The sequence below is a fragment of the Trachemys scripta genome, chromosome 20, assembly GCF_013100865.1.
Source record: "Trachemys scripta elegans isolate TJP31775 chromosome 20, CAS_Tse_1.0, whole genome shotgun sequence".
NCBI classification, from domain to species: domain Eukaryota; kingdom Metazoa; phylum Chordata; order Testudines; family Emydidae; genus Trachemys; species Trachemys scripta.
Window position 1 is genome coordinate 5,069,949 of NC_048317.1, and position 25,705 is coordinate 5,095,653.

The following is a 25,705-nucleotide window of genomic DNA, read 5'->3' on the forward strand; positions in this document are numbered from 1 at the left end:
TTCGTCGGATGCAACGAGGTTGCAAGAGGGCTTTTGAAATAATCTTAAACGTAAGAATAATCCACCCCAGTTGAGAACTGTTTGGGGCAAAGTATGGAGTATGTTATGTTTTTTGTTTTTGTTTTTGTTTAATTGATTCCATAGTAAATGTCTTGTGAATTAACTTTTTTATCAACTGAAGATTTAAAAACAGATTTCGGGGAAACAAAAATGCTGTCATTAATTCCTAAGCCTTTGGCTTTACTGATAATAAAACAAAAGGGACGTAGAAGGAGCCATGTCTAACCATGTGATTGCAACTGATATTTCCAAGTGCTTTTAAGCAAGGACGCGAACACCAATGCTGCTAAATATACTAAGCGTGTCCAAAGGAAGTGCACTGTGCACCTATCCTTCTGGTGAATGTACGAGAGGTGTCCAGCTGCCCGATACCGTCTGTGCTGCTGAATGGGCATTGTATTTGGGCATTGTGCCACTGGATGATATTCTATGGCCTAAGCTGATCAGGTCACCTAGGTTAGACTAGTTTATCATAATGCTCTCTCTTGGCCTCAGAATCTATGGATGTGATGTAAACAGAGGATCAGCAGAAGGTATTAGCGCAACAGACATGGTGGAAAAAAAACAATGTGGTATGGTAAGGGTTAAACTAAAAAAAAAAAAAAAAAAGAAAGAGAGAGACTTTCCCAGAGAAATGGAACCATGCCCAGCTGTGGAAGCAACAATACCAAAGGGCAGTGCTGGAGGGAACATTCCCTTCGATGGTGCCAAGCCAAAGTGCATCTACAAACCGCATCCCAGAACTCCAGAGTTAAGAAGCAAACGTCCCTGGCAAAGGGTAGCTTTAGAGAGATTATCCCTATGGCCTTTAACTACATCGTCCTGTTCAGGATGCATTCTGTTTTAAGGGCTTCATTAGCTGAACACATCATATAATGAGCATCTTGCTTTGGCGTCCCAGGCAGGTATCTAGGCCCCAAATTCAAGGAGTTGCATTGCTCTATTTTTCTATCCTGATTTATTAATGCCATAGAGTTTAAAGCCAGTAGGGACCATTAGATCATCTCATTGGATCTCTTGTATAACGCTGGCCAGAGAATTTCACCTAGTTACCCCTGTATTGAGCCCAATGACTTCAGTTAGACCAAAGAAGGCTGAACTGTTGTGTGTCACAAATAGAGAACAGCAAAGACTGAGGGCAGGTCTATGTTCCGGTCCCACGTCTCCCGTGCACATGGGGTACAGTGTGGGGACATCTTTGATTCAGTTCAGCGGCCAGTGAACCTAGCCCTCCCCCAGGTCCCTGCTAATCTGACCGGGGTTGGGGGGAAATCCTCCCCAGCCCCAAATCCAGCGATCAGATTTGCATTCGTGTTTTTCCTGTCTGCCTATCCAGGCAAGGGACAGGTCCGTCCTAACCAGGATTCTGTGCCAGTGCAGAACTGACTGCTGCTAACAGCCAGCACTGATAATATGAAGCTCTGCAAATATCATTCAGTAATATTTTGATATCGAAAGACCTCATTCAGGCCCTGGCTGCTGAACTGAATCAATGATGTCCCCACGCTGTACCCTGTGCACATGGGAGACATGGGGCTGGATCCTCAATGTAAATCAGAGGAACTCCATGGACATCAGTGCATTGACGCCAGTTGATGGCCTGGCACGTTGCTGTAGATCTTCTTAATGTGGCCAGCCCTTTTAGCAGGAGTCGGGCTCGTGCACTCAGTGTTGATGAACATGGATGCAGGGAACCTGTCAGAGGGTGACGTGCCCTCACAGGGCCAATGCAAGTGAATCTGGGAACCCCTTGCTGAGCTATTCAATTGGGCTCAAGGCTAACTGTGCAACCTGCTACTTCCCACCTGCTCTACCGTGTTGGCAGGGCTCACAGCGACGGGAGATCGAATCAGGGGAGAGTGGTCAGGACTGTTATGGATGCTGAAGCAAGGGGGATAATGGATGGAGGTTTCCTTTCAAATAGGTGGAGGCGAGGAAGCTGCAGAATGTCCCAGGTGGGGCTGGGGTAAAGGGCGAGGTGTCCTGTTTCCCCAGCAGTGCTGAGGTTATCATCAGCAGGGAGCTATCTGTCGTCGGGAAAAGATAGTCTTGCACACCGTGTGGCCCTGTAGCAAGGGCAGAAGCTAGGATGAGGGCTGATGGGAAGCTCTGCGCCCTTGCTGGGTGTAGCACTGATTTTATCTGTGACCTGGGAGCCCACGAGCCTCTGAAGCTTCCCTATGAACTATTGTTGCCACTTCAGGAAGATTTTTGGGCAGCTGAATCTACTGTTAGGTTTGTTTTCTATGTGCCACTTGTCAGCTTGTGGGATCTCAGGCTTGGAGCTGGTGACATGGGAATATAGAGGGGGGTGATGTGAATGAGGAGAAAAGATCTAAAGTGTAGCCATGGTTGGCTTCTGAGCAGCTTAGCTGGCGATCAGCAGGTGCAAAGGGCACAGTTGAAAAGCTGCCAGTACCAGTGACCAGCTAGTGCTAGTGTTTGTTTCTCCAGGGGACCGAGGGTTGTGCTTTCTCAGTGAACATAGTGTAAACCTGTGTGCAAGCCCTTCCATGCACCTGCTGCACCCTGTGCGATGCATGCCAGGTGAAACACACAAGTGCCCTCTGGGGTGTCTGAGTCTGAAGAGAGGATATTCCAGTGGAACATTAATGCTTTAAAAGAGATTTCACTGCAGCTTGGAAGCTATTGCCAAGATGCAGCAGAGGGATTAGATATAACTTGTGTCAGTGGCAAATATCACTATGCATTAGCTGCATAACATGCACTCAGGGGTAGGTTTTTGGACACAAGGACTTTGGGGCCATAATGGAAATTGCAGGGGAAGAGGTGAGAAGCGACATATTTCCTTCATTATTTTTCTGCATCTTTATTTGTTTAAAAAAGAAAATGGACATGAAATTTTGGTAAATCAAATTTACAGAAAACAGTTCCCTTTGTTCCAGGGCTTGGATAGGAAGTTGCCGTCAGCCTGGCACTGTCTACACTGGCTTTCAAATAGGCAAACACTTTCGAGCTTGGGTGCATGATTTTGGGCACCAAAATTCGTGTTTAGGGCCATGTCAGTTGCTTCAGTGATCCTAAACAAGAGAACTGCCTTGCGCCACTTCCCCGGGGTGATTGAATGTGCAGACTCCAGACATTCCCATTTGCTTTTTCACCAGTCACGAAAAAGCTGGTAAATGAACTTCTCTGCTTCTCCTCCAGCAATCTGTTTCATGGGTTTCCCTCTGCTATGCACAATTGCTAGGCGGAATGGCCCATCGCATGCTTCCCAGACTCTGTCCCCACCCTGCTGCAGCTTCCCCCATCCCCACTGTTCTTTCGCCAGTTGGTATCTTCCTTAGCTTTTAAACATACTTTAATAATAATTATTAAAAAAAAAACTTGATTAGCTAACAGCAGATCCATGGGACCAGATCCTCAGCGGATGTAGCTTCACTGACTTCAATGACTAATAAATTCCTGTAGAGAATACACATTGTTCTCTATGGGCCACATCTTCAACTGATGTAACTCCCTTGATGTCTGCAGCTATATCAATTTTACACCAGCCCATGGAAAATAAACATAATCTTTTCCCCTAAGTAACTGGATAATTATCAGCCAATAAAGGGTTTCTGGGAAGACTTCAGACTGTTGAGTGCTTCATCCCAGAGACACGATTTCCAGGTAGGGAATAATCTCTCCATCTCTTTGCAGCACAAGGGGTTGGTTGAAATGCACTGATGTGTTCGGAAAAGCCGTTGCTGTGCCTGCTTGTCATGTGTGAACAGTTTAGCTTGTTCATGTTAATCTGAGATGCAGTTCATGACCAAAGAATGATGTCTTGCTCCCTGTTCAAAGGGCAGAGAATGCTCTGCGAGGTCCCAGGGGCTGATCCAAGGAGAGGGCTGCCTTTTGACACGCCCCAGGAAGATGGCAAACAGCAAAATCAAATCAATTGCATTTAGCATTTGCTGCTACTGAAGGAATCTGAGGCTGCAGAAACCCCAAGCTGTGAAGAGATCTCATTGGCAGGGAGAAAACACACGTATACAGCTCCAAATCATTGCATTCAACAGGAAAGCATGATCACTGAATAAAATACATGTGCTGACGACAAAGGCCCCAATCTAGCAAGTAGATTGCCTAGTGTGGCCAGTTCCCTGTGCCCACGCAGAGTGCCATTAAAGCAAGCTGTCTGGGTTAGTTCATTGGCTTACAGAACATCCTCAGCTGGTGTAAATCAAGTGGATCCACTGAGTTCAATACGGCTATTCCAGTTTATATTTTAAGATTCAAGTGTCCTTGGGCTTGGGAAAAGGAGAGAGCTGGGCTGCTGCATTTTTTTAAATTTATTTTTCTTCTCAAGAAGCAAGGTATTAAATAGTTTACAACCAACATGCGGCAGTAGCATTTTGCAAGGTTGATGTTCTGTATGTGATATAGGGCAGGTTTGGAAGGATGAGGGTTTTTTTGGTCAGCATTGGTAAACGTCCATTTCACGGCGCGTGCTAAACCAGCGGGGAAAACATCTAAATTCATGAATAGCCAAAGTAAGAAAAATGTTGCTTGAGAATTTGAGAGTTTGATTTAAGGATAGTTACTTTATATATTTTGACGTGTGATGTTGATAATTTGTATTTCAATGGTTATAAAGCTTTAACTTTGTAAATCTCAAATCTGCTGTCATTAAATATCAGAGGGGTAGCCGTGTTACTCTGAATCTGTAAAAAGCAACAGAGGGTCCTGTGGCATCTTTAAGACTAACAGAAGTATTGGGAGCATAAGCTTTCGTGGGTAAGTTGCATCTGAAGAAGTGAGGTTCTTAGCCACAAAAGCTTATGCTCCCAATACTTCTGTTAGTCTTAAAGGTGCCATAGGACCCCCTGTTGCTTTGTCATTAAATAGTTATCTGACCCCATCCCAATTTCTCACAACTGTGAAAATTTAAATCAACAGAAATAAAAAAAGTGCTTTAAAGTCCCATCAATGCCATTGCTGTACATTGGAACATGTCCTAGTGCTCCTAGCAGTGGTTAACTGGAACCGGGGATCAGAACTGGAGTTAGAGCCAGGGTCAGTAGCCCGGGGTGGGGTGTAGAAGCAAGAACCAGGAATAGACAGGAAGGCAGGAATCAGGGACAAAACATGGCCCCAGGGTCAGGCAAGAAGGCACGGTCCAATATAGCAGCGAGCCAGGGATTCATCTAGTTACTCAGACAACTTTCTGTGCCTCCTTCTGGCTTAAATAGAGCGTCTGAGCCAATCGGAGAGACTGGACATTTCCTCCAATCGGGAGCTTCGTGGTGGTGCCGGTGAGCTAGGTCCACCAGCCCGTGCTCCCAGCTGGTACCAGGGAGCGGCTGTGTAGTGGCTGCTGTTTGAGGACGACTTAAGGACCTGGATTCTAGACCTGCCATCCCTCACGATGATCTGTCAAAATGTTATTCTGTGGAGCCTAGATATAGGGTACAAACCCATTCTAGCATTCATTTAGAGAGCTCACTAAGAGGGTGCAGCGGCGTGAGGCTCAGTACCAGCTGCCAAATCCACCCGACCCCCCCCCCCACCCCCCCGCTCAGGGTATGTACTCTCTTGTGCACCCTGCACTGAAGTCGGTGGTGCTAAATCCCCATTTCCATTTTTAGCGAACTAGCCAGATGAAAGCTAGTGTGGGGCATGCGCATATGAGCTGGGAAAATCACATCCCAAACCGTGTAAATATACCTAGCGTGAGTCCAGACCGCTGAGTTACATAATCCGCCCTGAGGTGTGCTTAGAAACCCTGGGTACAGTGCAGTTGGTTGAAAACTTTTGTGTACAATAGGCCCATGTACCACATGAGACCACTGTCTGTAAAGACTCTTTTGAGGACTGACATCTTTGTGCTGGCCCCTTGGCTGCAGGCTTTGGTTTCTCGAGTGGTGAGTAGCCCGTTGAATCAGAAGCAAACTGAGAGAGTGTCTGGGGAGAAACAAGATTTGAATTAAAATTGGCATTTCTGAGCCCCCCCCCGCTGGCAACGCCTCCCCCGTTCTTAAAATAAAACTGAGCTCATTTGTCAATGTTTCTTCTGAGAAGGACTCCTAGAGCTAGTGTTACAAGCCGCGAAGCAGGAATTGCGCACATGCTTAAAATAAAAGCACGTTTATGTGGCTTGCTCTGATTGCTCAGCACCTTACAGGTTTGAAACGCTAAACTGGCTTCTGATTAACTGAGGCGTGGTAAACCAGCCAAAATATTTGTACTCTGAAAGAGCTGGGTATCTAGTCATCTGACCCTGAAATGCCTGAGTTTCTGTGTTCAACTCTGCCACCGGCTCACTCTTTGGCCTTGAGTAAGTCCCTTGACCTCTCTTTTTTTTCCCTCCAGCTGTAAAAACATCCCCTGCTGTGTCGATGTATCTACTGGATAGCAATATTTACTTGTTGACCTCAAACAGATATCATGGGGCTTAATTAATATTTGTAAAGCACTTTGAGATGAGCACATTAAAGGCGCTATGCTACATGGACAGGATTATTATTGTAATTTTGTTCTCCAGATGTGACCTCCTTCATATCAGAAATTGCAGTGGATCAAGCCTTAAAATCATGAGGCATATTTGAGCCCATTTCTTTGACTTTGCCGATTGTTTCCTGTCATGTCAATGAATTAAAAATTAGGCTTTGTCGCATTAGTGATTCTGCATGTGCCAGGAGGTCTTGAGGTGTTTGTCCCATTCAGTAATGTTCAGTCTTCAGCCAAAAGGAAAACAATATAAACTGTGAGGGAAAGATACATAAATAAATGTTACATTCGCTATCGTGTTCTCGTGCAACAAGGTTATGGTCTACAGTATATTAGAAGGTAATTAGCTATTTAATGAGGGTCGGACTCTTTAAAATGCAGTTTACTTGCATGACTGGTTTAACTAATGATGTGTGCCATTTTACAGCCCTGTGTTCTTTGTATTAATCACATTATTTCATTGTTACATGGTTCAATAATATTCTGCATCGGTTACTATTTCAGCCTTGCTGATAATCTTAGTAGCTTTTTATTGAACATAAAAGAATGAAGATTGGGGATTTTAAGAACATTTACTGTAAGCCGCAATCAGGAATTGGAGCTGAGCCCTACTAAAATGTATATAAGTTCCTAAACCGCCGTGAAATACCGTGAATCCCTTTGTTTTAGAATCCAAAAGCTTTTGAAGGCTCTGCTCTACCCAAGATGTGATAGCCACAGTGTCTAATTTCATTAGATTTCCTAGATTTACACATTTTAAAGAGATGAGTTATAAGAAAGGAGCAAAGAACATTTTGCCTGAATCGTGGTCTCACGGGGGCTCAGTGTGTCCCACGGGCATCACCCCATTTTCCCAGTGCAGGGTTCATACACCCCATCACACAGTCCTTGAGATTCCCTGCTAAGTCAAGGGATCACAATGAGGAACTCCAGACCCTCGGGCAGGGCAGAGCAAACAAGCAGTCTATAGCCTCTTGGCCAGGGCAAACAATAATAGTTTAGGGGTTCTGACCTAGTGGGGCAGAGCAAACAATTAGTCTATATCAAGAGTCCCCGGCAGCCACGCCTACTGGCAAACTCAGGGGGATAGGGGAACCCAGGCCCACCCTACTCTACTGGGTTCTGACCCAGGGTCCCATGAAGCCAGTAAACTCCCTATTAAGGGTTCAAGCCTCAGTCCTAACACGTTCCCTGGTTAACTTCCTACCATAAAATCTATCTCGGGCATCTCCTCTGGTGGCAGCAGCTCGGCATCCCTGCCAGTCTCCGCAGTCAGCTGGACCTCTGCAGCATAGTCTAGATCCATGCCCTCAGTAGTTTGGAGAGTCGATGGCAGCATACGTTCTTCCTCCTCCTCCTCAGCAGCCCCAACTGAGCTGGGCCGTCTCCTTTTATCTGTCCCCTCCACCTGGAGCATGCACAGCAGACGTAAGGGGGGGCGTGGTCTCCTGGGCCCACAGCGATTGGTCAGCCGCCGTTGGCCCAGTACAGAGTTGATTCACCCTGTCGCGCGTGTGTGTGTGTGTGTGTGTGTGTGTGTGTATATATATATAATATATAATACCCGTTGTTCTTAAAAGGGTATTATCCTTTGGATACCTGGTCAATTAAAATAAATAAATAGATAAATAAAATTACAAGTGGCTTAAGATGCTACATCTTCCCTTGCGCCAATAGTTGTGATTTTACACTCACATTTTTTTCTGTATTTTTAAAATGTTTTCCTCTCCCTGCTGCTGTGGGAAAGACCCACATAACATGAAGGAAAACAGGAAATACAAAGAAATGAGTTTTAACAAAGTGCTGTAAAATGTGGAAAAAAAAGGAAAAGAAAAAAAAGAGACCCACACTTTTCTCTTGTCTACTGCAACTATAGTAATCTTAGGCCCCGGTCCCACAAATACTGGCACACTCATGTAATTTTAAGCATGGGGGTAGCACCACTTAATTTAATTGCCATTGAAATCTGTGTTCATTTTGAATTCAGTGGGCTAATTCATGTGCTTAAAGTTATGCATGTGCTTAAGTCCTTGTATGGTTGGACCTTAAATGCGGTTTTTAACTATAGTAGATGAAAAATGTTTAGACAGACATCTGTTTGTTTTCTTTTAATGTCAGTGGTGTCCCTTTGGAGAGATGCTTCCAAATATAACTGATCTTTACATACTTCTTAAATAATTATTATTTACCCACAATCCAATATGAATAGACACATCTAATACAATTTTATTTTAAATTTCAGTGACAACTGGGTTTAAACATTCCTCCCTCATCTTTGGTAACAGGCTAGTGCATGACCGTGAAACTGACGGGAGTCAGAATGTGAAATTGACCAACCTAGGGTCAGATACTCAATCGATGAAACTTGATGGAACTACATTGGCTTCAATGCCTAATAACTTCCCATAGAGAATTGACTATGGGCAACGTTCCTCAACTGGTGTAAATTATTGTAACTCCAATGGTGTCAATGGAGCGTTGTCAGGTTACACCAGCTGACGATCTCATACCTAACTCCCCAGTCCCAATCCGGACGAAATGATTTATTTACTGGCATAGTGCTTGGGTGGTGTTGTGCAGACATTTGGGGCGACCAGGTCCCTGTCTTTATGACTTTAGATTATTTCTGATCTGAAATGCAAAATTAAATAAATATCATAAATAGTCGAAAAAAACAGATTAGATGTAATAAATTCATATTTGATAATCCCAAGGTGTTATGAGTATCACAGGAAGGTATTTTTCATATAGGCACATGCATAAGTGCTTCTCCAAATAAGGATGTATTTAAATACATGCTTATGTACTTTTCTGAACTGGGAGCCTTTGAGAAGTACTGAGCAACGACAGCTCCCATTGATTCCGATTGCAGTTGTGGATGTGCAAAGCAGGCCATTATTAGCATCAGGTTACAGAGCTTGCCCAGGGCAGAATTAAGGTCTAGCCACAGTAGGCCAACGCCTATGGGCCCAGCCCCCGGTTTCAGAATGAAGCATTCATTTTTTTTTTTTTAAATGAGTGGAACTTTCAAAAGCATCTACGTGACTTTAGAGCACAATTCTCTTTGACTTGCAGTGGGACTTGTGCTCCTAAATCACACGAGTGCTTTGGAAAATCCCATCCCATGTTTATGTGAAAAAAGTCTGAAAATTTGAACCAACTGTAAACTAATTCAGTGACCTCTGAGTCTGTAGAGAGCCTGAAACCATTGCTCTGAGATGGGGGAGCTGCCCCCAGTGTAACCAATGCAGTGGTGTCTCAAGCAGAGGGAGAAAGAGCAGCCACTAAAGCCAGGGAGGAACCCCCCTGAGTACACAACCACTACCAAATTGACTAGCCTAGGGCCCCAGGCTGCTTTAAACACACCTGCACTGTGTTTGACTGATTAATGCCACTTACACGTGCATTCAAATCCATCACCCAAAGCCAAATCCCCAATTTGCAAAGAAAATCGAATGGTAATAGTGACCAACCAGCAGAGCGAATATAATCCCTGCTCTGTAAGCTCAATGGGCATGTCTCTGTATCAGTAAATGCATAGGGTAAATCGACAGACGCAGCAGAGAAATCTGAAAGATGATTTCAGTAATAGCTGTGTGCGTCTGGGGAGAAATGCCACAATGCAATAAAAAGTGAGACCAGACACCATTTCCATTGTCCAGAAGATTTAATGCACCTATAAATTGCTCCTCGATAGACACACACACAAATAAACAAGAGGAGCTGCAGGCTGCCTCTATGGTTGATTCATATTAACATGCTGTATCTTTGCTAGGTTATCAAACTCACCTTTGAAGAATTTGACTTGGAAAGAGGATACGACACGCTGACAGTGGGTGATGGAGGGCAGGTTGGAGACCAGAAAACTGTGCTCTATGTGTAAGTAGTTTCTTTTAGCACTGTGCAAATCAGTACACGAGTTTTGCATCAGGATATTTACTGTAGGTGTTTGGATTCTGGAGGGGCCAGGGCCTGTTTGCTAGAAGCCAGTGAATGTTTTATGTGATGGTCTGCAGTAGAGAATGAAAGGAATGTTCTTGCTGGAGCCTTGTATTTCCTTTTTAGTCACCTTATCTTCAGGTCCATCCAGGGAAGCCGTCAGAATCTTCGTTCCCTCATCTGGCTGCTTTCATCCTTCTGGGATGTCTCTGTGTCTGGACACTTGACAGAAGAAAGAGAGAGACTAGCAATAGCTAGGAAGCTGAATGCATGGGGTCAGAAATCTAGTGCGAGAGCAAATACTGAAGAAGCAGGAATTGAAAATAGATTACACTTGATTCTGAATTGCTCTGCATCTTGGGCAATTGTTTTACCCGTGCGAAGTGCGTGTAAATCATTACCATTTTGAGTTGGTAGCATTTTATGCTCATTTTGCACCGGTGTAAATGGTTACACAAGGCCCAAGGCAATAGAGAATCTGGTCCACTGAATTGATATCGGTTCCTTTACAGAGGTAATATGCAGTGGCAGTTATCTCGGTAGAGAGAACATTGTGAGGCATCCTTTTGCTTATAGGGCTACGTTCCATCTTTGTTCTGCATGCAAAAGTCACATTGCTGGCTAAGCAATTCTGCTCAGTTGCCAAGGAAAGACTTTGGTCCATCTGATAACCTAGACCACTCCTACCATGCTAAAGCAAGGTTGGACTACAACTTTTGATAGTAAATGATCATTCAAACCATGGTGAATGACGTCATGCTAACTGCCTGGAAATAAGTACTTCGTGATAGGGCTAACTTACGAGGATGTTAACGCCATTACAGAGCTCCTGTATAGTAACTGGAGAGACGGTTTTGCTTTAAGCTGAAGGCGTATCTGAATTATTTGTGTGAGGCTGCCTGAGAAAAGCAAGAGAGACTAGCAATAGCTAGGAAGTGGAATGCATGGGGTCAGATATCCAATGCAAGAGGAAATGCTAAACAAGCAGGAATTGAAAGTGGAGCATGCCTGACTTGCTGTGCATCATGTGCAATTGTCTTTACCTGTGCAAAGTGCATGTAAACATGGAGCTTTGCAAACTCAGTGAGAGGCATGCCCTGCCCCAAAGAGCTTACAATCTAAGCATCACTTCTTGGGGTCCTGAATCAGGCAAAACTCTCACTGAGGTCACTGTGTGTAGGTTCAGGTGGACTAAGTAAAAACCGAGACAGGACCTCAGAATTTGGACCTAGGGGAATAAGTGTACATAGTGGTAAAGGTCTCAGTTGTCCATTGGGGTCTCTCTCTACTCCATACTTTGTGGATTATCTGGTTAAAACTGTGCGCACACCTGTGAATAAATAACTCCACAGCAGGCTTTGACTACCCTTCTGCAACACGAAGATAAGTCGAGTTCTCTTAAATATCAAGCAGGATGGGACAAACCTTAAAGAGAAAATGAGGCCTGGAAGCCCCAGTCTCCAATCTACCAATTTCTGAGGGTGTGGCTCTGATCTTATTCCAGTAGGTCCCATCTCCCCTCCACAGCCTGAAGGACAGGGGATGAGGGGGAGCACCAGTTGCTGAAAATGACATCAGTTCAAATCCAGCTCCAGTATATGGAAGGAGCCGTAGCTTTAATCATACAATATACTGAAGGAGAATGCAGTGTAGTTTTGTATAGCTTTGTAGAGAGAAGCAGCCTGTTATGATGGTTAGAGCAGGCAACTGGGAGCTTTAGCTTTAATATAGCTAGCACGCTACAAATAGCAGTGAAAACACTGCAGCATGGACTCTGACATGGGTTAGGAATGGCAGTGTGAACCCAAGGTTATGGGAAGCCATCTACAGCCCGTGCTGAAGCCCATTTCACCATGTGTTCACTGATATTTTTAGCTGTGCTTGCTAAATTAAAGCCGGCCTGGGTACTCCTACCCACCTGCAATTATGTGCCTCATTGCAGTGTAGATCTACCCTGAGGTGCTGGAACAGATACTGACCTCTTCTACAAGTCTGACCTTTAACCTTTATGTTGCATCCCTTTCCTATCTCTGACATGGAGAAGATAACAACTGACCATTGGGGACTGGTGAACCTCATTGAGTGTGAGGTTTTGTAAACGTCTTTAACTCTGTTTTTTTAGTTCATGTGCAGAGGCAGAGAAGGATGATCATCTCCATATTACAACTTTCCCAAGATTGCAAAGAGTGTTTGGGAGAACTGGGAACTGATCCAAGTTCTCTGTGGTCCTAGTTCAGTGCCTTAACCACTAGGCTCTCCTTCCTCTTTATGTAGATATATTACAGCTAAAGAAAATGTGTGCCATGCATTATGCATAGAATAACTGTCCAAAAGCCTGGCTGGCATAAGTGGTTGCCCTATTTACTATATATAACCTATTTCTTATTATATTAAATATTAGATTTTTTTCTCTCTTCTCATTTTGCTTCTGTCTGTCTGTCTGCTTCTCTGATTTCATTTTGCCTCATTTTTCACTCTTTTTCCTCTGGAATTTCTCTCTGCCTTCTCTCCTTCTTTTGCACTGTCTCTGTTCAGCGGAGTGTGAACTCCAGTGACATTTGAGTCAACGTTTCTCACCCGCGGTGTATATAACTCTGAAGTATGACTTGTGAAAGTACTTGTAATTAAAGTGTCGCAGAACATTTCACAGCTGATTGGTCTGACCATGGAAATTAGAGCAGAGGAAATAGACTGTAATAAATAATTTAGTCAATGGATAGTCCCTCATTTTCACATTGTGGGATGTCCATGAACAGATGGAATCAGTGTGATCTAGTGAATAGAGTACTACGTGGGGACTCAGAAGATCTGGCTCTGCCACTGGCCTGCTGGGTGACCTTGGGCAAGTCACTTCCCCTCTCTGTGCCTCAGTTTCCCCATTTGTAAAAGGGGGATGATGACACTGATTCTACTTTATGAAGCGCTTTGAGATGTGCTGATGAAAAGCACTATGTAAGAGCCAGGCAATGATATTATCATCAAGATCATCCCTGATTTAATCTTGGTGCTTAATCGGCCCACATTTTTTAATATTAGATACTCAGCACCTTGCTACTGCAAATTTGGAATCTCTGTTGCTTAGCCGTGATTGATTGCACAAGTCACACAATATCGTTTCTGTTTCCTGCCTGGATGAGTGTAACTCTTACCATCAAGTGAATGGTGCAAAGATGTCCAGGGAGTGAATTTTCAATCCCAGAGTGCGAGCTGAAAATGCACTAGTGAGAGCGGGTGCAAAAGGAGCACAAAGGCAGCAGAAGTGAATGACTATTTGGGGGGTGACATCCTGCAGCATTCGCCCAGCTGTAGTGCAGATTCAATGAAACCTGCGTGCATGCATTCCCGCTGGCTACAGCTACTGGCTGAGAGAGCCGGAGTCAGATTCTGAACCCACGGCCAGCCTTGCTTCTGTCACTAGCCTTGACCAGTTCTTGTCTGCTTGTTAGGACCTGAATCCTGCATCCACTGGAACCAAGAGGAAAATTCTGAATGACTTTAATGGGGCAGAATGGTAAACTATCGGAGTGCCAAACTGAGCTGTGGGAGCTTGGTGGTTGTCATTCTCCTTTCTTGCAGCCCAGTACGACGGCCGTGTCCTTCAGATGAGATGGAGACACTTAGGCTGAGATGTTGGGGATTCAACTGCCCAGTGTCCATTAACATTAATTGGAATTGGGCATCCAAATCCTTCCTTCAACTGTGAACATCTCAGCCTGACTGTCTTCAGGAAGGTGAAGTTTGAAAGCGTGTGTGAAACCTTGAAGCAATGATCTTTTCCTCTTTGTCAATCCTCCATCTCCCTTCCTGTGTCTGCCTCTTTCAAAAACCCCGAAGAGGAATTGGTGCTGCCGGTGCACAGCCACTGTGGTCGCTCACAGGCAGTGCTGGTTTGCAATAATTTTGCCTCACGAGCTCTGGGATCAATTTAATCAAGCACACTTTCAGGCACTCTTATTGCTAGATCTGTGGATGATGCAGGACATACAGCAAATGTGTGTGTACGTTTATGCAGTTGTTCCAAAAAGTGACCACCTCATCCATTGTAAGCACTGGATTTAAAAATACATGAATAACACGATTTAAAAATACATCACAAATAATACTTTAGCTGCAGCAGTCCTATTTAATATAAACCACTGCCTGTAAACCAGGCAACTTAAAAAGTCAAATCCTGCCCCTAAACAAAGTGAATTCCTCACCTTTACGATCCACGCCCCCTACTCCATTATCGTGTGTGTGTGTGTGTGTGTGTGTGTGTGTGTGTTGAACGAAGATAAGGTGAATAGTCCGGGTGGCTAGATAAGAGGCCCCCTGTAGCTCGTGAACATGGATCTGTTGTGGCATTTCTCTAATGGGTTGCTGGTTCAGCTCTCCTGAGAATATCTTTCCAGGGTGAGCCTTACTTAAACAACGCTCCAGCGCTTCCCTAGGGTGTGGCATCACAGCATCATCAAGGGTTCATGGAGGATCAGCAGAGGCACTAGTGTTTGTGCCCGTCTGCAGTTTGTTTGCGGTCCCCGTGAAAACTTACCTGTCAGCTGAGAAGTGCTGCATGAAATGTGATTAAATTACATTTCTAATATTTGGCTACATTTTTGCTTTATAAGTAACTGTGGGGGGGAGAGGCAATGAAGGTGACTCAGTCACCCGCTTCCCTCGCCTGCAGGTTTTGCGTCCTGTTTCAGTGACAAAGGAAGTTGCTGTTATCCACAATACAATATTGCCCGAATGGCTCAACTGAGATCAGGGCTTCCCTGAACGTGGCGCTGTGCAGACACTTAGTGAGAGCTTGACTCTTGCCCTGAAGAGCTTATGGTCTACCTGGACAGCAGGTGGGAGAGGAAAGAGATTAGGGCCTGGTCGGCAATTTTAGCAGACATAGCTGCAATGCTCAGGGATGAGAAAAATGCGCACTCATGAGCAGTGCAGCTATGTTGGCCTTACCCCTGGAGTAGATGTAATAGGTTGATGGAAGGATGCTTCTATCAACCTGGATACTTTCACTCAGGGAGGTGATGTTCTACAGTGATGAAAAAACCCTTCAGTTGTAGGCTGCATCGACACCGCGAGGTTATGCCAGCATAGCCCTGGTGTCATAGCTATGCCGCCTGCAGAGTAGACAAGGCCTAAGTGGTTTGCTAAGGTCACAGGCAGAGCAAAACCCAAGTCTCCTGATTAAGAGACCAGTGCCCTATCCACTAGACCTCACTGTCTTCCGATCAATTTGTTTCTTGCTGCCCTTCAGAGAGGAAAAATAAACCATTGCAAACCTTGGCCCCGCTATCATTTTCTGTTGCTAGTCCATTTCGGACTGGCCCAGGGAAAAGGAGCAGTGCTGTGGGTTGGGATTGAGAGAGAAATGTGGCTGGGATGAGGTTGTTTAGCCTTTGCCTACTCTAAGCCTGGATCCTGGAAGATGTATCAATATTTTACTTTTAGAAGCACTAAAATTTGCTCAATTAGGGTTTTTTTTAAGTGAGATATGATAGCACTGATGCAAGTTATTGTCTACCCCACAGAAAAGGGGTATGTGGTCTTTAAAATGGGCAGCAAGCCAAATACTCCTGTAGGGGAAATAAACATTATTATTTTTTTTTTGGACAGTTTGACAGGTACGACGGTTCCTGATCTGATTGTCAGCACAAATCACCAGATGTGGCTCCTCTTCCAGACAGACAGCGTCCGCAACTTACTAGGATTCAAAGCAACCTATGAAGGTAATCTAAGTTCAGTTCTTGGCATTTGCTTGCCTCAGAAGAAGCAGGGATGTGGTCTCGTGTGGATCTTGTCATCTCAGGACATGTAATCCCGCTGCAGTTTTGACAGCTCCGTGGTGGGCATTGCACTTGGAGGATTCTGACTCAGAGCTTTTGAATATTTATTTTTAAAGCACCTTAGAGTGTGATGCATTCCTGACACTAGGTGCTAGTGGGCTGTGATCTGGGCTTTGAATGACTGACTCTATACAGGGAGCATGGTGTATTTGAATATGTTAATGTGCTTCATATTACAAAGGGAGAAGTACCAAGAAAAAATGGAAAATTTATGATAGACTAAATTCCAAATAAGCAGGAGATTATCCTGTGAGTCATAGCTGTCACATATCTTGTCTTGCAAGCTGTAAGAGTTCTGAGGGCTTTTCTCTTCAATGATCTTATGCAGCATAATTCAGCACTGGGAAAATATTGGCTTCCTTCTTGTAATTTTAGTTCTTGTTTTCTTTGAAGGTTCTATTTTTGTTGCCTTGTTTTTTGTTTTATTTTTTTTTTCACATCAGTCTAACATGGATATCAGACAGTAACTTTTTTACAAGGGAATTGAAAAGCTTAGGGTTTTTTAAGACAATGTCAAAGAATACCAGCTATAAACAAAAAAAGTGGAGGAAGGAGGTTGTCAGATTCCCAGAGATGCTAAGCACCTGCAGCCCTCTTTGAAATAGGGATTTGGCCCAATTTGAATAGAAAACATTTCATAATATTTTGTTGCCATGAAAATGGTCAGGGTAGGTTTTCTTGAGCATTTCCCTTGCTTTGATGGGAGTGCAAATGCTATAGCAATGATCTTGTATATTTCAGAAAACAAGTGGGAGTGAAAATAACCAGCCTAGTTTCCTTGTGTGAAGTGTAAATAATCAATCTCATCAATAGTGCCTAGTGCATGTTCAGAATAAACATCTTTAAATTGTAATGATGTATGCAAGGTGTGAAAAGGAAAGGTAAGAATGAAGCCTGGGATTTTCAAAGTAGACTATTGACATTCATTGGGATTGGAATGCTGAACTCTCTTAGATTTCTTTAAAAACCCCCAGCCTTAAATAAATAAAAATCCAGGATTTTGTATCTTTACAGTGGTCACAAGTGTTTGCAATATTGGGTCTGTAGATCCCAGATCATTAGAAAAAGTGTATTTAAAAAAAAAAAGAAAAGGCAATCTTCTCCCAACTTGTTTGAAGTCAGTTCTTTCCTCTCTTACCTTAAAAACATCTCCGAGATTTTCAAAAGTGGCTGGTTACTTTGGCTGCCTCTATTTCCGGGTGGCCAACCTGAGATGGCTTTTCAAGGGGCCTGAACTTCAGAGAGCAGGTGCTAAGCATTTCTTGAAAATCAGTCTTTTTAACATGTCTCAAATTGAGCACCCAAAATCACTAGTGTCTCTTGCAAACTTTGGCCCTGAGGTCTCTCTCTAGTAGTCTGATATCCTCAAGCAGTGCAAGGAATGTTAGAGGGTCTATTACAGGAGTGGGTGAGGGAGGTTCTGTGGCCTGTGATGTGCAGGAGATCAGACTAGAGGTTCATGATGGTCTCTTTGACTTTAAAGTCTATGAGTCTATGAATGCCACTCCCTGTTCTGGGCATTAGCACCTTTAACTGGGTGCTCACTCCAGTGGTGAGTCACATGCCAAGGTTTCCCATAGTTTTCCACACTTTGCTACTTCATTTACTTCCCAGAACCTGTGAGAGGAGAAAGGGGAGCACTGTGGCTTTGCAGGAGGAGGTGACAAACGTCCTATCATCAGTGTGAATGCACCTTCCTCTTCAGGATGGAAGAGGTTGCTTGACCAAGAGACCCCTGGTCACTAGGAGCCAGGAAGTCCCAGGCTAATGTGCCCCTACAAAGTAGCCAACTGTGAACCTCCCACCTAAGTGAAAGATGCACATTCTCTATAACTTCACCTCACTTAGAAGAGACTGAAGCCACCTTCCCAGAGCTGTTCATTGTGGCAAGGTTACCTGCTAATAGGTCCTGTTGGCTAGTAGCCTGAATTAACCTATTCGGGGTGGTTAGCATGGAGATGTCATCTCTGCCCAAGTGTTAGACAGATGCATGAGTGGAGTTCAAGTTAGTTCCTTACCCCATAGCCAGATTCATCATGTGTGCATCGTAGCCTAAACTCACAAGATACCAGCATGAACCTAAAGGCATAGAGCCTTCCTATGAGTGGCCCCTGTCCCAAACTGTTTCTGAGCTGTAATCCACCCTTGCATGGTTTACAAGTGAAGACCACCCGCTGACTAGTGTCCAATGTCCTTTTTCTAAGCACTTTGCCTGGTCTTAGGGCAGCAATTTGGTTTCGGTCTTGCTGAAAAGCACCAGTGCATGAGCCGCAGGATGCACCTCTGTCTGGTGTCCCCGAGGACCCACGCTGGACCCATCCCATAGCTTGGCTTTCCCCTAATCAGCCACTTGCATAAAATACATTTCATTTTGCAAATACTTTGAGCCAAACGACAAAGCAAAAAACATCTAAGTAAGAGGCAATTAGTGCTTGGCAAATACAAACGAAATTATACACAACTTACTAACAAGTTTCATTGCCAGTTTTACAGCCACCCTCTTCCCTAATTGCAAGAAAGAAATCACAGTTAATGGATCTGTATAAAGTCAAGATGAAGAATTTGCCTAATAGGAAATCAGAGTATTGCTTATGTAGTATGTTTAAATAGCTATATATCCTAGCATACTTCTTGGGTTTAGTGTATCTTTGAAGTGTAATACAACATTCGTTGCTGGTGTTCAAATGCCTGTGCTAATCTTACTCCTAAGGATATATTGAAACATGTTTTTCAGGACTCAGAGAAAGGAACATGTTGAGTGCAGCAACATGCTGCCAGAGTTTTAAGAAGGAGCTCCCTGAAAAACCAGTCACCTTTCTTAGCCATGTCCTAGGGATACATGTGCCCGCAGTAAAGAAGGACAGTGAATCTAGGCTGAATTCAAAGCTGTCTAGTTCGGCATGTTGGGCCAGATCCTCAGCTGGTGTAAATTGGTGTAGTGCCATTGATTACAATGAAGCTGTGCGAATTTATGCCAGCTGGCCTTTCAATAGCAATGGAGACTGTGTGTCTGAATCCACTAGACAAGTTTGAACATCTAAACCACGGCCTTTTCTTTTCCCCCGGGAAACAAAGACGCTGTCTTGGGACGATAACCGAGGATGGCAGCCCTTCTGTTTGCAAGAGAAATGTATATTAAGCTCCGCTTTGCTGGAAAAGTCCTTCGTCTCTGAAAACTATATGGAGCTGATTGATGCCACGGTGCGGTGTTCTACTTGCGAAATGGGGTATGGTCTTGTAGAGGGTCTTGGATGTCTTCTTCTCCCTCCCGTCCCTCTATCCAGCGTAGGGTCTTTTGACATTTAGTGCACGCTCGTGCACCCCAAAGACAGAGTAATAGCTCCCCAGAAGATTCTTTATGAGCTCCAAAGAGAAATCATCTCTGATAGGGATGCTTTGACGGTATCCATAGAGGAAGTAAACTCCATGAGTAGCAGGAAATCATGTCCCCTTCTGACTCGTCCTTTAATTTGCAGGCAGAATTCTACCATGTGCTCCTAGGAGCCTGCTCCATGACATCCCTATGTGAGAACTTGGTGTATGACAGGGCTGCCTCCCTGTTCCAATGCCCTTTGAAGGACTAGACTTCAAACCCCATCTGCAGTGTCCATTAATGCATCTCAGCTGACCGTAACTGAACGTGGAAAGCTGAAGCAGACTGGCAGGAGCTGACGCTGCAGAACACGAGTGAAAATATGATGCCTCCCTTAGAATGGGAGGGGCCAGGCCCTGAGGCATTTACAGCTACCGCGGACGTTCGTTGCAAATGCTCTGTGTGTTGTTGTGCTGGATTCTGCTCCATTGATTCAATGGGAGCTTGGCCGTCGCCTTCAGTGAGAAATGGATCAGGTCCTAACTGAGGGATGGCTTTAGTCGACATCCTGTCACTTGGAAACGGGCTCTTTGCGCTTCATAAAAGCTTAGCAAAGCAGACCTCCTATTGTCGTTTTAAACTCGTGGTTCAGAGGCACGGTGGATGAGCAATGTCAGTTCGCAATATTTTCTTTTCCAGACTCAAATTCACAGGGCACTTGGCTGTTTAATCTCATCCAGCAGATTCCCACAAACCATCAGACCTCTGGATTCACAAGCTTTTGCAGCCTGGAGTCCCTCGGAGCTTTCTGTCAAGCACTGAGTGGACTCATTTTGCACAATCCCTTCCCAATAACTCAAGTCCCCTGTGTGGATGTCATTTTCATTGATTGCAGTCTGTCTCTCTAGATCCCCTTGAGTAATCTCCCCTAATTTAAGTCCTCAGTGGGGTGAATTTCCGTAACACACAACTCTATCTCTCGTTCACTACCGATGCAATGACCACTTTACTAAAATGTCAGAAAACCTACAGGAAATTAGATCTTGGATGAAAAGCCACTGGCTCAAGGCAAGAGTGAAGTGATGCCCGTTGAAAAGAGGAACTGCTTCGAAGAACTGGCCAAGAAGTTGTCTTCACCTTCCATCAAAGGCATACAGCTCCCATTCATCAAAGTGGTTCCAGGTTTCATGGTCCTGTTTGACTCCTTGCTAAGCTTGGCTGATCAGATATGATGTTTCCAAAAATGTCTTTTCACCGCCATCTTTCTAGGTAACGTCTCTTCCTGCAGCATGAGGATCTGGCCAGAGTGATCTATGCATTTGTCACCTCCAGGCTGGATTACTGTCATTCGTTATATTTGAAGCTGAATGTGAAGATGATGCTCCAGAATGTGGCTCCTGCCTTCTCCGGGGCTTAGACCCCTCGACTGACTCCCAGTCAGCTTCTGATGTCAGTTTAAGTCCTGGGTTCTAATTTTAAAAGCAATTAAGGGATCAAACGCCGGCTACATCAAAGACCGAAGCTCAATCTATGAACCATTGTTCCTCTGGGAAAGCGTAGACCATGCAGCCCAAGATGAAGTGAGAGAGAGCTGGAGATAAAAGATTCTCAGTCAAGGGGATCCCGGGATGGAGTGAATCTCCAGAGGAGATCAGGCAAATCCAGAGTCATAAGAGCATACGGACGGCCATATTGGGTCAGGCCAAAAGTCCAGCTTGCCCAGTATCCTGTCTTCCGACAGTGGCCAATGCCAGGTGCCCCAGACGGAATGAACAGAACAGGGAATCATCAAGTGATCCATCCCCTGTAGCCCATTCCCAGCTTCTGGCAAGCAAAGGCTAGGGATACCATCCCTACCCATCCTGGCTAATAGCCATTGATGGACCTCTCCTCCAAGAATTTATCTAGATCTTTTTGAACACTGTTATAGTCTTGGCCTTCACAATGTCCTCTGGCAAGGAGTTCCACAGGTTGACTGTGTGTTGTGTGAAAAAAATACTTCCTTTTGTATGTTTTAAACCTGCTGCCTGTTACTTTCATTTGGTGGCCCCTAGTTCTCGAGTTATGAGTAGGAGTAAATAACTCTTCCTTATTTACTTTCTCCACAACAGTCATGATTTTATAGACCTCTATCATATCCCCACTTAGTCATCTCTTTTCCAAGCTGCAAAGTCCCAGTCTTATTAATCTCTCCTCATGCGGCAGCCGTTCCATCCCCCTAATAATTTTTGTTGCCCTTTTCTGAACCTTTTCCACCTGAACATCTTTAGGAAACACTGCCAAGCCTTCCTCTCGAAAAAGACATTCACAACGCTGACACCCCTTTCTGCCCTATAAACCCCTACCAATGGGGAAAAAAGGAAATTAATACGAAAATCTAAAAAATGAAAAACAAAACCCCTACCCGAAGCAGAATGTTCACCTTGAAAAGGAAGAAGTTCCAGGGATTCCATGGAGTCCACTAGGGATTTCGCTGTTGCTATTTGCTTTATGTGCAAGGACCTCAGATACTGCGGTTTTAAGCAGCAGTATAAAACTCTAAAAGAAATATGCGGGCAGGGAGGGGAGACAAATTTGCAATTATCTAAAAAAGTACTTCTGTTTTCTACCAAAATATCTCCCGATCCTGCCCTCTCGCTCTTACAGGTAGTGTTTTGGACCATTATTTATTAGTGTTAAAGTAGTACGTACAGAGCCCCACTATAGTAGCTTCTGTGCAGACACAGAGGAAAAGACTATCCCTGCCCCGGAGAGCTCACAATCTGAATAGCCAAGGATAGAGGGGAAAGAGAGGTGAAGTGACTTGAACAGGGTCACAGAGCAGGTCAAGTGGCAGAGCTGGGAATAGAGGCCAGATTTCCTGGCTCCTAGCTTGGTGCCCATTTCACCGGGCCTTTCTTTACATTACTACAGAAAAGCGAATAAACAAATTTTAATGTCGTTAGCCGGTGCTGTATTTGCAAGAATTCTGAGTTGGTCAAAATTTGACCCTTCTCCCACACAACAGACCTGTTATATTCCCCTGTGTCCTTTTACTGTGCTTGTAACAATGGCCTAGCTGGGTCATGCATATGGATTGAACCTGAGACTCTGAATCCAAGAGTATGGGTCTCTGCTGCCAGAGCTGAAAGACCGACTTGTGCATATCTGTGCGTGGTTTAACCGCTTGTAGGGATGAAGTGTCCACACAGTGCTAGCGTGGGCTGCATTCTAGCCATCAGAAATGATGGACTGTAGAACTGAGGCTAGGGAAGTTAACGGAAGAGCTGGTAAAGTCGGGAAAGTGGCTGTTAACAAGTACGTGATTTTCTTACTCAGTACCCTGTGGGCCTCATCCAAAGGCCATTAAACTCAATGTGTTTTGTAAAAAAGCAACAAAGAGTCCTGTGGCACCTTATAGACTAACAGACGTATTGGAGCATAAGCTTTCGTGGGTGAATACCCACTTCGTCAGACGCAGATGTGTTTTGGTTTTCTATTGAATTCAGTGGGATTTGGATCAGGCTCTGTGTGTGTCTTTCAATTCATATCTCCTCGTATTGCTACAAAGATGAAGTCTTCTGTTGGCCCAATAGAGGTACGGGAGAGTGAGCCAGAGTTCACTGTGTTTTGTGTTCAGTTGAGACCCGCTGCGGGATCTTTATTCCTGTGACAATGTACAGCCTCAAAACATTGCTTGAATTTCAGATCCCAAGACTTGTAGATCTGGCGGATCAAAATTGGAAGAGTTGTATGAGTGGAGGTTGGCCAGAGCCTGTATCCCCTCTGACCGGCTATTCGCCAGCATAATCCTTTCCTTCCAGAAACTCTACGTTCTAATGATGGGCAAACTCAAACTCCCAGAGTTTGCTGGTTCAGCTCTGATGAAGACACAAACCCCGAAAAGGTGTTTTTTGGATCCGAATTTGTACTGGGTTTAGACTAGGTTTTAAATCGGAGGCTGACGGAGGCCTCTTTCCCCAGCTAATGGTGTGCTGCAGGTGGATGGGTTTGGCGGATGAAAAATGAATAGCATTTACTATAATTTAAATGCTGACTCAGCGCTTGGTTGTGGAGAGCCCTGATGAAGTTTAGCTTTAGCGCTCCGCTTTAGCCCCATGGAGCTTAGAAATATAGGAGCTCCGCAGAACTGAAGGCATAAGATTCCCTCTGTACCGAGCTCCTGGGTATTTCAATCAAATCCATGCGACCCAAGCAATTTGGATCACTGGGTTTCTCTGTGTTTCCCTACCTCTGTGTATGCATACACACTGTATGTAAATATGCACATCTGAATGTATCTATATGCAAATGCAAGTGTTGACAGGTCTGTCGCATCTTACGTGCATTTAACATGCACAAATTCAGCTTTACGCGGTCGGCAAAAACAAAAGAGAAAAATAACCATTTAAATACTGTTCCTGTAGTGCGGGTGATTCCGCCCGCCATTACACTCAATGTAATTTTGACTATACATGGTTTTCGCTTTACGCGCTGACCGCAGAACGTAACCCCAGCATAAGATGAGACAGATCCGTATACACATGCACATAGATTGTAAGGGGAGCTGATAGTGACCCCTATATTTAGATTGCTTAAAGCTTTCAAATTTATAAAATATTTTCCTAATTTTTGAATGCTTGAGTTTGGAATCTAAGGAATGTTATTTGAATGTAATTATTCTGTATGTAAAACACACATCAATACATATTTGAGGGTATGTGCATTAATACAACATAATTAATATAGAGCCTGATAGTTCACTGTCTTCCACCTTGTCGTGCCACTTACACCAGTGTAGAGTACAAAACACTCCCACTCTGCCTTGGTAGCATGAGACACGCATTTTGCACTGCTGCAAAGGTCTGCCCAAGGTGCAATGAGGAATATCACTCCTATACAATAGTGTCACAATGGGAACTGATGGATGCTAAAAGTTTTTATTCAAAATTTGGCCCTTTTTACATTTTTGAATGGGAGTTGAGTGCTCTTGAAAATCTGGCTCATAATGTGAAGATGGGGCTTTGGGGAGGAAGGATGGTCCAGTGGGTAAGTCACTAACCTGGGAGTTCTAGCTTCAATTCTCTACTCTGCCACAGACTTCTTGTGTGATCTTGGGCAAGTCGTGTAGTCTCTTGGGGCCTCTATTTCCCATCAGAAACATGGAATAACAGCTCTGCCCTATTTCACAGGGGTGTTGTGAGGATGAATACATTAAAGATTGTGAGGCGATCAGATACAACAGTTATGGGGGCTAGATAAATACCTGAGAGCTATCCATGCATCCATCCATATGTACACAGTGCAAATGGCCACCTGCCCCAAGAGACGATCAATTTTTCTCCTCCCCTCTGACGGTTCCCATGTACAAATCACACAAATGCATTACTCCTGTATTCAGGGGTCCGGATTATAACAGTCGCTCTGGTGGCTGCTATTAACAGGTTTTCGCTGTACAGAGACAGACACCCAGACACAGATCTGTTTTGCATCTCCGAATCTTTGTTGTGTAAGGAGCTGCCACAGAAAACAGGGGTCCAAGGTAATCTTCTTGACTACTTGTTTCTTTGAATTCCACACCAGATCTGCTAGCACAAGCCACCTCTAGTAGGAAGCCATGCATAGCTTAGTGGTTTGAGCATTGGCCTGCTAAACCCAGGGTTGTGAGTTCAATCTTTGAGGGGTCCATTTAGGGATCTGGGGCAAAAATCTGTCTGGGGATTGGGCCTGCAGGGGGTTAGACTAGATGACCTCCTGAGGTCCCTTCCAACCCTGAGATTCTATCATATTGTGTGTTTCTTTTCCTGAACGCTCTCCATTGATTAGATGTGCATATTTGTTTTTTATTTGGTCTTACATTATAGGAAAGCCCCCCAGTCTCCCTGGCATTGAAGTCTGTTTACTTCTTCCCACTCCCCGTTTCCATTTAACAGATTGACTCTTGTCATAAAGCAGGAGGGCTGGAGACCGCTGAACCAACACACATTCAGGCTTTTAGCTTTAGTCAGTGCCACTGACCTGAGCTGCATTCGGAGTCACCTGGTTCCTCTTTACCTTTAAAGATGATCATAAAAGCTGGAATGATTTGACATTATGCCATGAGGGATTTTAATGAGTGACAGCC

The 25,705-nt window shown here is 44.4% G+C and overlaps 1 protein-coding gene across 1 annotated transcript in view; it reads left to right on the plus strand.

Moving 5' to 3' along the window:
- The window catches only part of CSMD2 (CUB and Sushi multiple domains 2), a 560,683-nt gene that overhangs the window by 304,174 nt on the left and 230,804 nt on the right, over window positions 1–25,705 (plus strand). Inside the window, exons 11-12 of the mRNA XM_034754071.1 lie at window positions 10,292–10,395; window positions 16,060–16,172. Coding sequence (XP_034609962.1) covers window positions 10,292–10,395; window positions 16,060–16,172 — 217 coding nt within the window. The remainder of the gene's footprint in view (window positions 1–10,291; window positions 10,396–16,059; window positions 16,173–25,705) is intronic.